The sequence below is a fragment of the Oncorhynchus mykiss genome, chromosome 18 (genome assembly GCF_013265735.2).
Source record: "Oncorhynchus mykiss isolate Arlee chromosome 18, USDA_OmykA_1.1, whole genome shotgun sequence".
NCBI lineage: Eukaryota > Metazoa > Chordata > Actinopteri > Salmoniformes > Salmonidae > Oncorhynchus > Oncorhynchus mykiss.
The window spans coordinates 23,787,368-23,800,828 of record NC_048582.1 but is presented as its reverse complement, the minus strand read 5'-3'; the positions used below and the strand labels follow the sequence as shown (position 1 = coordinate 23,800,828).

The 13,461-nt window shown below is 42.0% G+C and overlaps 1 protein-coding gene across 1 annotated transcript in view; it reads left to right on the top strand.

The window, feature by feature from the left end:
• The window catches only part of LOC110495860 (lymphocyte antigen 75), a 40,511-nt gene that overhangs the window by 20,498 nt on the left and 6,552 nt on the right, over positions 1–13,461 (top strand). The window contains exons 17-26 of the mRNA XM_021571353.2: positions 1,246–1,415; positions 1,951–2,015; positions 2,221–2,297; positions 5,369–5,505; positions 6,008–6,113; positions 6,281–6,435; positions 8,075–8,204; positions 8,500–8,720; positions 9,020–9,182; positions 9,412–9,576. Coding sequence (XP_021427028.2) covers positions 1,246–1,415; positions 1,951–2,015; positions 2,221–2,297; positions 5,369–5,505; positions 6,008–6,113; positions 6,281–6,435; positions 8,075–8,204; positions 8,500–8,720; positions 9,020–9,182; positions 9,412–9,576 — 1,389 coding nt within the window. The remainder of the gene's footprint in view (positions 1–1,245; positions 1,416–1,950; positions 2,016–2,220; positions 2,298–5,368; positions 5,506–6,007; positions 6,114–6,280; positions 6,436–8,074; positions 8,205–8,499; positions 8,721–9,019; positions 9,183–9,411; positions 9,577–13,461) is intronic.

Below are 13,461 nucleotides of genomic sequence, written 5' to 3'. Positions count from 1 at the left end.
AAAGGCACAGTCAACTTAGTGTATGTAAACTTCTGACCCACTGGAATTGTGATACAGTGAATTTTAAGTGAGATAATCTGTCTGTAAACAATTGTTGGAAAAATGACTTGTGTCATTCACAAAGTAGATGTCCTAACCAACTTGCCAAAACTATAGTTTGTTACCAAGAAATTTGTGGAGTGGTTAAAAACAGAGTTTTAATGACTCCAACCTAAGTTGTATGTAAACTTCTGACTTCAACTGTAGGTCCAGAGTATGACTGTGGCATTGAGTAGGCCCGGACATATGTTGGACAAAACCCACTGAGTCGATGATGGCTGCGAAAGCTTTTTGGAGTTGGTCTGTGGACTTTTCCATGTGAATATGAAAGTCACTAAAATGTGAATATTATCTGCCATGACTACAAGGTCCAATAGGAATTCAGGGACCTCAGTGAGGAACGCTGTATACGACCCAGGAGGCCTGTAACCAGTAGCAATAAAAAATGATTGAGTAGGCTGCATTGATTTCATTTCTAGAAACTCAAAAGATGAGCTTTAAAAAAAAAAAATGAAATTGAAATTTGTGTTGTAAATGTTAGCAAACACCTCCACCTTTGCGGGATGTGCAGGGGATATGGTCACTAGTGTACCCAGGAGAGGCCTCATTTAACACAGTATATTCATCAGGCTTAAGCCATGTTTCTGTCAGACCAATCACATCAAGATTATGATCAGTGATTAGTTCATTGACTATAACCGCCCTGGAAGTGAGGTATCTAACATTAATTAGCCCTATTTTGAGATGTGAGGCATCACAATCTCTTTCAATAATGACAGGAATGGAGGAGGTCTTTATTCCAGTGAGGTTGCTAAGGCAAACACAGCCATGTTTAGTTTTGCCCAACCTAGATTGAGGCACAGACACGGTCTCAATGGGAATAGCTGAGCTGACTACACTGACTGTGCTAATGGCAGACTCCACTAAACTGGCAGGGTGGCTAACAGCCTGCTGCCTGGCCTGCACCCTATTTCATTGTGGAGCTAGTGGAGTTAGAGCCCTGTCTATGTTGGTAGATAAGGCTTGGTCCTGTTTGTGGGTGAGTGGTGTTGACATGTAGGTTTGGTAATATCTCTTGACTTTTTCTGATGAAATTATATACCAATGTATGATAAGCCATCAGTTAAGAAGTATGAGCTGAGTTTGTTTAATAATTGAGTACTAAAAATAGGATTTGAGAATAATAATAATATTGATCTGTTGCAGGTGGGCACCATGAGACATCCATATTCATTGACGGTAACGAGTTCTGGTTTGTGACGGAACCAAAGCTGCCATACGAGGAGGCTAGTTTGTACTGCAACAGCAACGGCAGCAAGTTGGCAGCACCACAAAGCTCCAACGCAGCCATACAGATCCATAATAATCTGCCACAGGTACAGAATAGTGCAATTACAGTACCGCAGTGAATAAACCAGACTTACTGTACGGTGTAAATCTAGCTAGTATAAGAAACAGTTTAAAGCTGGAATCCATAATGGTGTGACTGCCACGTTTGTTTGCAATATTACAATAACAAACAACGAACACAGTTCTTCCCTGACATCATTGCACTTACAATAGAACAGTAGAATATGTACTGCAATTTTTTATTTTTAGCCACGATGCTGGATGTTCCTCTCCTCCGTTTCATCAACAGAACAAAAACAATAACGTGCGGGGGGCGAACAGGGGCGCTGTTTGCTCTCATGCAGATTTCAGCTTTAAGGCTTGTATTTCAACCCTGACTGTGATGGATATAGAGCAGTAATGGAGAGAAAGAAGGCCACTGAACTATCCTAATAAAATGAAGACAACATTGATCGAGAGAGAGAGAGAGAGAGAGAGCACTGTGTGAGAGGGCAGCAGGGAGTGGCTTTGTTTTGTCCTTGTGTGTTTATTTATTCATTGACTTGTGACCTGATTGGGCAGATGTCAGCAGGGAAGCAGAGCTGGTGGGTGGATGTAAGAGACGCTGGACACTACTTCCCCATAAGGTGAGTCATGCAGTCACATGGCAAGTCACTCCTCACCAGCCAACAACCACCCCCCTCCCCCCTGACACGGTCAGACAGCAACACACGTTCTCAAGCACTGCCTCCAAAACGAGTCTTGAGATCAAAATTCCAGTCAAATATAAGTGATGTTATTGTGTGTGTCGGTTAGAATAAAAGTGAATGACTTTCTACTCCTGTCCTCTAGGTTACCCCTCATGCAAAACTACCGGGCTGCGTTCCTGGGCAGGTGTACAACCATCAGTGACAAGAACATCTTCCCAGGTGAATGAAAACGTAACTACAGTACAAAGAGTAGTTGAAATAGAGTTGTTTCCTTTTTAAATCATGCAGAAAGGATTATAATGTAGGCTGTTGGTTACTAGGACACTGGGCACACACTGGTTGAATCGACGTTGTTCAACGTCATTTGTCAACGTATTGCGACGTGGAAACAACGTGTAAAATACATTGCATTTGAAAAAAGTAATCAACCAGTACTGTTTTCATCTGATTTCAAACAGTGTTGTAAACATGGAAATTAGGGGGAAACTTAAATAAATGTACTTAACCTGACTAACAGGTTGTTACATCAATCTAATTTCAAGACATGCTAACCTCTCACTATTACAATAACAGGGGAGGTTCGCATTTTTTCGGGGGTATGATACTTGTGCATCTAACTTTCTCACTCATCATTATTCACGATTCATTTAGGATTATCCGTGATCATGGTAGCAACCACATTAATGTAGAAGTGTTTAGAAACCTAGTATATTCTTATTTACAATACAAGTGACTCCAAAATAACACAATACAATATTTATCATACATTTTATTGGGCACAAAATAATCTGACACAAATCCAAGACAAACAGCAAATGCATCCAACCAATGTGTAGAGTCACAAGCTTGATGTCGTCATTGCATGCAATTAATATGGGACCAAATACTTCACTTTTTACTACTTTAATAAGCATAAGTGAATTTGTCTCAATACTTTGGTCCTCTAAAATGGGGGGGGACTATGTACAAAAAGTGCTGTCATTTCTAAATGGTTCACCCGACATGGATGGAAATACCCTCAAATTGAAGCTGACTTGAGCCTCAGTCATTGTATCATTTCCAATCCAAAGTGTTGGAGTACAGAGCCAAAACAACAACAAATGTGTTAAGTCTCCCAATACTTTTGGAGCTCACTGTATGTTGTTCGTTATATACAATAGGCCCTATATATACTATCCCAGTAGAAGGTATCCTTCAAATGTTGATATTTGGTTGCGTTCTCAATTCATTATCCAGTTTGTCTACAAATTAAGGATTGATATGTTGGATTCACGTCTCCATCTCAACCAAACATCTAACTTAAAGAACACCAGTAAATTTGATTTAGTCCCATTCTTGAACTTAGATTTTTGGTTCAGATGGTGAAGTGGATCCAACATATTAACTTGTAGATTTCATTTGAATTCATATACAATAAAATATCAAAAAGGTAAAAGTCATGAATATCATGAATTTGGCATCGTATTTATAGAGCTAATGGTAACTACTTCTAAACTTCTAAATGTCTAAATGTGTTGTGTTTCCAAAGCTGAGCAGGGTACATTGAGGTTGGCATCTGGGTTGTCGACTCATTCTCACTGAAATGCATTACCCCTCATATACCAGTAGGAGTCTCTGTTCAGGCAGAAATCGTTGGACTTCGCCTTCGTATGTTATTTGAAAAGACCTCTTTATTTAGGTTGAAACAATGACGTTGATTCAAACATACCATTTCACTATCAACATTGACACAAGGCCAATTAAAATATGTCTAATCAAATCTAAAATTCAACCATTTCAACCACTCAATATACTGTATATTGAATATATTATTGAAACATTCTGTACGTTTTTAAGTGGAATGTAACTCAATTTCAATGTATAAATAGTTCTGATGATTATGTCAATTAGATTGATGTAACAACCTGTTAGTCAGGTTAAGTACATTTATTTATACAGAACAAAAATATAAACGCAACATGCAACAATTTTAAAGATTTGACTTGAGTTACAGTTCATATTGAAATCAGTCAATTGAAATAAATTCATTAGGCCCTAATCTATGGATTTCACATTTTGGGGTATAGAAATATGCATCTGTTGGTCACAGATACTTTTTTTTTTTTTAAGTCTGTATCTGTTGTGACACTCATGCAGCACAATACATCTCCTTTGCATAGAGTTGATCAGGCTGTTGCATGTGGCCTGTGGAATGTTTCCCACTCCTCTTCAATGACTGTGCGAAGTTGCTGGATATTGTCTGGAACTGGACACGCTGTTGTACATTTCGATCCAGAGCATCCCAAACAGGCTCAATGGGTGATTTGTCTGGTGAGTATGCAGGCCATGGAAGAACTGGGATATTATAAGCTTCCAGGAATTGTGTTCAGATCCTTGCGACATGGGGTAGTGCATTATCATGCTGAAACGAGGTGATGGCGGATGATGATGAATGGCACGACAATGGGCCTCAGGATCTCGTCACCGTATCTCTTTGCGTTCAAATTGCTATCGATAAAATGCAATTGTGTTTGTTGTCCGTAGCATATTCCTCCTGCCCATACCAGAACCCCACGCCACCATGGGGCACTCTATTCACAACACTGACATACGGCAAACTGCTCACCCACACAATGCCATACACGTGGTCTGCATTCGTGAGGCCGGTTGGACGTACTGCCAAATTCTATAAGACGACTTGGAGACGGCTTATGGTAGAGAAATTAACATTACATTCTCAGGCAACAGCTCTAGTGGACATTCCTGCCGTCAGCATGCCAATTGCACACCCCTTAAAAGTTGAGACATCTTTGGAATTGTGCTGTGTCATAAAACTACACATTTTAGAGTGGCCTTTTATTGTGCCCAGCACAAGGTGCACCTGTGAAATGATAATGCTGTTTAATCAGCTTCTTGATATGCCACACCTGTCAGGTGGATGGAGAAATGCTCACTAACAGGGATGTAAACAAATTTGTGCACACCATTTTAGAGAAATAAGCTTTTTTTGTGCGTATGGAACATTTCTGGGATCTTCTATTTCTGCTCATGAAACATGGGACCAACAGTTTACATGTTGCGTTTATATTTTTGTTCAGTGTAAGTGTACGTTTTACCCTAATTTCAATGTTTATAATGCTGGTTGAAAATAGTACCGGTTTGACAACTTTATTCATTTCCAATTGGTTGACACATTACGTTGAAACAATGTTGATTCAACCAATGTGTGCCCAGTGGGTTGTTACCTTTTATGGTTCAAATGTGACCGGTCACACACACACACTCACTCAGACACACTCCTGCCCCTCCAGAGTACGAGTACAGCTGTGAGCTGCAGCTGCCATTCGTGTGTGAGAGACACAACACCACGGCTATAGAGACCCACTCTGGAGAGCCTCACCCCAATGGTCTGCCCTGTGAGAGCGGCTATTTACGCTTCAGGGACAAGGTCAGTCTGTCGTACACACACACACACACACACACACACACACACACACACACAGGAGACTGTCATATAGTAACAGAAATGGAATGAATGGAACGGTATAAAACACATGGAAACCAGTTGAGATGCTGTTTAATTCGTTCCATTCCAGCCATAACAATGAGCCCGTCCTCTGATCTAGTCTACATACAGGTATATTCTGTGTAAGCCAGAGTGGGTGCGGTATATGGCCAATATACCACAACTTAGGGCTGTTCTAAAGCACGACACAACGCAGAGTGCCTGGATACAGCCCTTAGCTGTGTTATATTGGCCATGTACCACAAACCCCCGTGGTGCCTTATTGCTATTATAAACTGGTTACCAACGTAATTAGAGCAGTAAAAATACATGTTTTATCATACCCGTGGTCTGAAATACCACGACTGTCAGCCAAACAGCATTCAGGGCTCAATCCACCCAGTTTCTAACAATTGTTATTGTATGTTGCCGTTGCCTTTTCCAGTGCTACGTGGTGATCACGCCTCTGTACGTTACTTTTCAACACGCCAACGAGCACTGTCAGTCGATGAGAGGAACTCTACTCACTATCACAGACCAAGTTGAACAGGGTGAGTAGTGAACCTCCTAGTAGATCTCTTTTACCTGTGTGTCATGTTTGTCATTGGACAACCTTCCATTCTCCTAGACATGAGATGACCAATGATTGATGTCCCTTCAATGTCAGTCTTATCCAGCGGTTGTTGACTAGTTGCGCCTATCTGTTTGTTGTGGTCAGACTTTGTGACCTCCCTGTTGCCGGCGCAGCCCCGTAAGACGTGGATTGGCCTGAAGCTCAAACAGCAGGACCCAGAGTGGGTGGATGACTCCCCGGTCTCCTACCTCAACTTTAACCCCCTGCTTCACGGCCTACGCAGGCCCATGCTCGTCAACGTGAGTTCCCACTCACTTCCCTTCTCAATTCTATACAGCATGGCCACGGGGATCAGTGGGCTATGAGTTGAGTTATAACTTATAATTCTATCAAACCCCAGGTAGCATGTACAGTAAACATACCTCTTTTAACATTCAACTGAAACCATATGATATTTTTACTGTAAAAATACCAGGTATACTCCCCTCATAGGGCAGTTGGTCAGAATCAGGGGTGAAAGTAAGACAGAATAGTGGAGTACCCCATACCGGTAAAACATGAGCCTATCGCAATAATTCAAACAGATTTTAACAAAACTGTAGGCTATTACACTATTTATCATTGCCGCACGCATGAAAAATGTGTGAATAGACTTGAAAACTTGTGGAATACGCTCAAAATGCGATCATCAATCATCAATATCATCAATATCAAATCATCAATATTACGCATCAATTCAGGTTACAAGACTTGTGTAGGGTTAATGGATGACAATCATAAAATGTCATTCACAACACTTTGGTGTTTTGTAAGTGGTCTCTTTGCATTTATCAAATGGCACTATATGCATGAATGGCAGAATATAAGTAGCATAATAGTTGGATTAGTAACTGTCTGGACACTGACTGTAGGCCTCACATGTAGCTTATTATAATATTAACTGCTGTGTTCCTCACGGTAAAATTATAGACCGAAATGTTCCTTTTGTCTCGGGAACAGGAGGGGAGAAATATGATTTCTTTCTTTCAGCATTTTGAGAGAATGAGAAATCTGTTGTAGCCTAAACGTGCGATTTCTTTCAGCGACATAAAAGCTGACATAACATATGCATCCCAAGATGAACTCAAATACCATCAGAAACATGTTGGATCGTTTTCACAGCTTATAACTTCCTGAAAACTGGTCAAACTGATGTCATTTGGAAATCTCCTTGGTCGCTTAAGGTCCACGTGAGAAAACTCAAGAGAGAGAACTTTACTGCTGTCAGCTGGATTGTTGATGATGCATCGATCATTCTATCGATTTATGACATCCTTCTGGTGAGCAAGGCTTCCAAACAATCATCAAGTAATGACAAGAGAAGCTGCACGTATCTAATTATGGACAAGTGGACGAACAAGTCAGCCAAAAGTCGGAAATTATAAGGAGAAAACTATCTGCGCGAGGCATAAATGTTTTATCATTTGTTTTACACCCTGCCGTTCCACCGTCCCAGAGTAACGAGAGCCGGCAGCCTACAGCCTTTTTTAAGTAATTGTTTGAAAATCAGATGACAACATGACTGGTTGTGTTTATGCCATATTAAAAGGTTCAAAGTTAAGACGACAAATTTAGACTATTAGGCCCATAGAGAGTGAATAGGGTTTCTATATGCAATTCCATGATTAGGCCAATAGAGATCCTATTACATGAATAGGGATTCTATATGTAATTCCATGATTTGGCCTATAAAAAAATAAAAATAAACACATTCACCAATAGGTGGTCTCCATACCGGGAAGAAGTACAATGTTTATTTTACTACATAAACGTTACTATGATAGACAATACTAAATACCAGTCTCTAAAAAACATGTTCCACATCTGTTTCAAAGTTCAAGGTCATCATCACCTATAACTAACTCTCTGTGTCCCTGTTGTTGTTGTGTCTGTCTGCAGTTTCATGACCCAGAGAGCATGGCGCTGTGTGTCTTCATGTTCAACGACCCCAGCTCTGCTATGATGGGCTCCTGGGACTACACCCCCTGCTCTAACCAGCAGCATGTGGCCATCTGCCAGCACTATGCAGGTACACCACCGCTACCTAGCAGCAGAGGGCACCAAACACAACCAATTATCTGTGCTTATCTTGTCCATTTTGGTGAAAGAACCCTACAGGAGGACCCTACAGTCAGAAGGCTTGTGATAGAAAGACTCTTGATATTAAGTGTCTTTTACATACAGAAATTAAGTGTATGAAGTAGACTGATATTATTGATAGTTGTTACTTGATATTGCTACTGTTTAGCGGAGTGGAAATTGAGCATATCGAATAGGGTTTGAACCCTCGCCTGACCCCTTTTAAATCCCTCTCATGTTCTCAGACAAGCCAGAGGAGCCCCAGTTCCAGTTGGAGCCGTTCCAGGTCAACAATCACACCTTTAAGCTACTTCAGAAGAATATGACGTGGTACGAGGCTCTGGCGGAGTGCAGGAACCAGAACATGGACCTGGCCAGCGTAGCTGACACCCTGCAGCAGTCAGTCCTCACCGTGCACGTCACCCGCGCACGCAGCCCCATGTGGATCGGCCTCTTCAGCGCAGACGTAAGTGGCCATAGCTTTTCACCCTAACCCGTTGGTGTTCGCAGATCTAAAAGAAAGGGATGGGTTTAAGGCAATATGGCAAAGCAAACAACCCGTAGCCCATTGGGAGGCTAGGTGGCGCCGTCACCATGTAGAATAGGTCACACCCATCCTGTTCCTTCAGTTCTGCAGTCACTGAAGGATAGTGACTGATTTCATAATGACGATTTCACACATTCTACAGTGCAGGTCAGTTAGTTCTTAATTGACTTGCCTGGTTAAATCAATAAGGAACTCAACTCAGCGTTTTGTATTGTCAGGATGGTGTCCACTACCACTGGACAGACCACAGTCACACGGTGTTTAGTCGCTGGTCCTCAGAGCCCACCGTTGGACGCTGTGTCTTCCTGGACACGGACGGCTTCTGGAAGGCTACAGAGTGTATGGAACAGTTGGCAGGGGCTATCTGCCATGTTCCACACGGTAAGACAGCAATACAGTGGCTCAGTTGGTAAGCGCTGGGGTCTTGTAATGTAATGGTCGCAGGTTCAATTCCCACAAGGATCACATACCAAAAGTGTAAGCATTTTGGATACAATTGTCTGTTAAGTGGCATAATTAAAACAAGACCGGAGGAAAATTAACCAAGCACTCTCCTCAGACAGCAACTGTGTATTTTTTTTTAATGAATGAACACTTTCAATGTTTCCAGAAGAGAATGTCACCACCCATGAGGACAACGCAGTGAACTGTCCTCACAAGAGCAGCGGACCAAACTGGATCCCCTTCAAGAACAACTGCTACACCTTCCAACTGGCATCGTCCAGATGGGAAGAGTTTGACAAGGGCCAGATACTTCAGACATGCAAGAAACTGGGTAAGGAGCAAGGACACTGTTTGGCACAGACATCAGTCAGGAACCATTTGTACTGTGAAGAACTCCATAAACAAGATGCATATTAGAAACATGCCTTATAGTCTCAATTAGAAATGCGATAAGAGGGAGCTCTGCTTTGGCATCAAATATAAAGACAGAGTGATGCTCATTGGAGAATGGGGTACAATTTCTAGCAACCAAATGAAGTTGCAGCTGTGTGAAAACATCATACTTCCAAAAATCCAAGGCATTCTCTCTTGTGGAAAAGTTTTTTTTTTTAAATCCTTCATTTTAGCAGCTATTGCATATTAAAACGTTCAAACTCACCAACGTGTATTGCTCACCAGTCTTCTTCAGGGTTCACGGGTGCATAGTAGTGACAGGTGAAATGAATGACCATAAATTAAAGGGCCGTGGACAATATTAACCAATAGATAATGAGGAAATATTGCCCCCCCCCCCCCCCCCCCCCCAAAAAAAATACAAGTAAATCAATCAATTATAACTATTAAAACTATAAAATATATATAGGAGCAAAATCTATTTCATTGTTCAACCCTGAAAGACAGTAGCTTTGAGTGTGTGCATCCAGAAAGTAAAAGACACTGAAGCTTGTAATCTCCCCTCTTGTTGATGGATACCACCTCTATGGCCATGGCTTTAAGCAATTGCGGGCTACCATGGCCAGCTTGTTGGTAATGCACGGCCGTGGGATAATTGTCATTCACTGTTTTGATGGCATATTTATGTTCTGCCAGTCTGTCTTTTAGCGTTCTTTTTTTGTGCGACTAATATAAAAACAACACCACCGGCACTCCAACCTATAAACAACAAACGCAGGGATGCAATTCACAAAAGTTTGGATCTGGTAAGTTATTTTCTTGTGTCATTGAACGTCTTGTTTTTTTTAAAATGTTGGGCCGGTGGTTGCAGTGTCCGCACAGAAAGGTGCCAGTGGGTTGGGAAAGCCCGTTGGCTTTGACCTTGGGGGGAGTTTGTGACTGCACCAGCTTCTCCCTTCGGGTTGGAGCGCGTCTAGAAGATTAGCATGGAAGCTCAGTGAAAACTTACTCCAATTATGTTTGATGATATTCTTTTTTTGAGATGCCTCTCTGCTGTACTGGGTAACAAAATAGATTTGGTTGGACTTTTGGGGCCTTTGTTAATGTCTGAGCATATTTTCTCTTTCCATGGCCTCTGTGTGGAGCTGTAGCAGTTCATTTCCAGATGATCGAAACAGCAAAACTATGTCATCTGTATTTTCCGTACCACATGATTTTATCAAAAAATTGATTAAGAGGATAACAAAAAAAATCTCTCCGACCATAGTCCTAAAAACACATTTGCGTAGTTGGGTGCAAAACAGGCGGCCATTACTGTCCATTTGACTTGTCTGTAGAGTTGGTCCTGAAAAATAATGTTATTGTTTAGTGCTCGCTCTGTTAGAGAGAGTCTGGGGTTGCGCTTCCCTTTGGCCTGACTTGAAGATGGTGTTTTAGAGCCTCGAGACCCTCACCGTTTACTAAAATTTAGTAAAAATCCAAATAACTTCACAGATCTTCAGTGTAAAGGGTTTAAACACTGTTTCCCATGCTTGAACTATAAACAATTGATGAACATGCACCATTGGAACGGTCGTTAAGACACTAACAGCTTACAGACGGTAGGCAATTAAGGTCACAGTTAGGAAAACTTAGGACACTAAAGAGGCCTTTCTACTGACTCTGAAAAACACCAAAAGAAAGAATCCCAGGGTCCCTGCTCATCTACGTGAACGTGCCTTAGGCATACTGCAAGGAGGCATGAGGCCTGCAGATGTGGCCAGGGAAATGAATTGCAATGTCCATACTGTGAGATGCCTAAGACAGCGCTACAGAGAGACAGGGCGGACAGCTGATCATCCTCGCAGTGGCAGACCACGTGTAACAACACCTGCGCAGGATTGGCACATCCAAACATCACACCTGCGGGACAGGTACAGGATGGCAACAACAATTGCCCGAGTTATACCAGGAACGCACAATCCCTCCATCAGGGCTCAGACTGTCCGCAATAGGCTGAGAGAGGCTGGACTGAGGGCTTGTAGGCCTGTTGTAAGGCAGGTCCTCACCAGACATCACAAACCCACCGTGTCGCTGGACCCTGCATTACAGGGAAGACATCCTTCTCCCTCATGTGGTACCCTTCCTGCAGGCTCATCCTGACATGACCCTCCAGCATGACAATGCCACTAACCATACTGCTCGTTCTGTGCGTGATTTCCTTGCAAGACAGGAATGTCAGTGTTCTGCCATGGCCAGCTAAGTACCCGTATCTCAATCCCATTGAGCACGTCTGGGACCTGTTGGATCGGAGGGTGAGGTCTAGGGCCATTCCCCCCCAAAAATGTCTGTGAACTTGCAGGTGCCTTGGTGGAAGAGTGGGGTAACATCTCACAGCAAGAACTGGCAAATCTGGTGCAGTCCATGAGGAGGAGATGTACTGCAGTACTTAATGCAGCTGGTGGCCACACCAGATACTGACTTTTGATTTTGAGGGACACATTATTTTGAGGGACACATTATTCCATTTCTGTTAGTCACATGTCTGTGGAACTTGTTCAGTCTGTCTCAGTTGTTGAATCTTGTTATGTTCATACAAATATTTACAAATGTTAAGTTTGCTGAAAATAAACGCAGTTGACAACGAGAGGACGTTTCTTTTTTTGCTGAGTTTATATCCCAAATGTCAGAGACATTCTATGGGAAGAGAGACTGCAGATTCTTTCAAACAATTGTATTATAAGATTTGCAAAAATGAAGCAATCAACCATCAATAAGAATAGTCGGAGTTGAAAGCTCAACGGACAGAGTTGTCTCTCAGCTTTTATTTAAAAAAGTCCGACCTCTATGTGGCTGTTAGCAGATGTGTGCAAACAGGGGTGGGGAGCATAGTGTATAAAAGGCGTTTAGCTTGTCTGTGTAGATTAAGATTGCTGATGTTGACCACCATTGTCTGTTCCTTTCTGCATGTTTCCATTGAGAGGAGTTCCTACAGACAGTACAAACGGGATGTCACATACTGCGGTCGCACCCGGCTCTTATCTGTACGCCCAGAGTTCTAACTAAGTCACACAAGACAACAAGCCTGCATCAGGGGAAAAAAACACTAGCATAAAACAATGGACAATTCTCTAAGTAAAAACAGCATAGTATGTTTCATTTTGTAATTTTCCGTGACATGTTTCATACAGTATTTTCCACGGGATTACAAGTTGCAGTTCTTGACACAAACCGGCACTTACAGTTGAAGTCGGATGTTTACATACGCCAAATACGTTTAAACTCAGTTTTCACAATTCCTGACATTTAATCCTAGTAAAAATTCCCTGTCTTAGGCCAGTTAGGATCACCACTTTATTTTAAGAATGTGAAATGTCAGAATAATAGTAGAGAGAATGATTTATTTCAGCTTTTATTTCTTTCATCACATTCCCAGTGGGTCAGATGTTTACATACACTCAATTAGTATTTGGTAGCATTTGGTAGCTTTCCACAAGCTTCCCACAATAAGTTGGGTGAATTTTGGCCCATTCCTCCTGACAGAGCTGGTGTAACTGAGTCAGGTTTGTAGGCCTCCTTGCTCACACATGCTTTTTCAGTTCTGCTCACACATTTTCTATGGGTTTGAGGTCAGGGCTTTGTGATGGCCACTCCAATACCTTGACTTTGTGTCATGCACAAAGTAGATGTCCCAACCGACTTGCCAAAACTATAGTTCGTTAACAAGAAATGGGTGGAGTGGTTGAAAAACGAGTTCTAATGATTCCAACCTAAGTGTATGTAAACTTCTGACTTCAACTGTACATTTATTGTCTTGCCCATTCACCCTCTGGATGGCACGCAT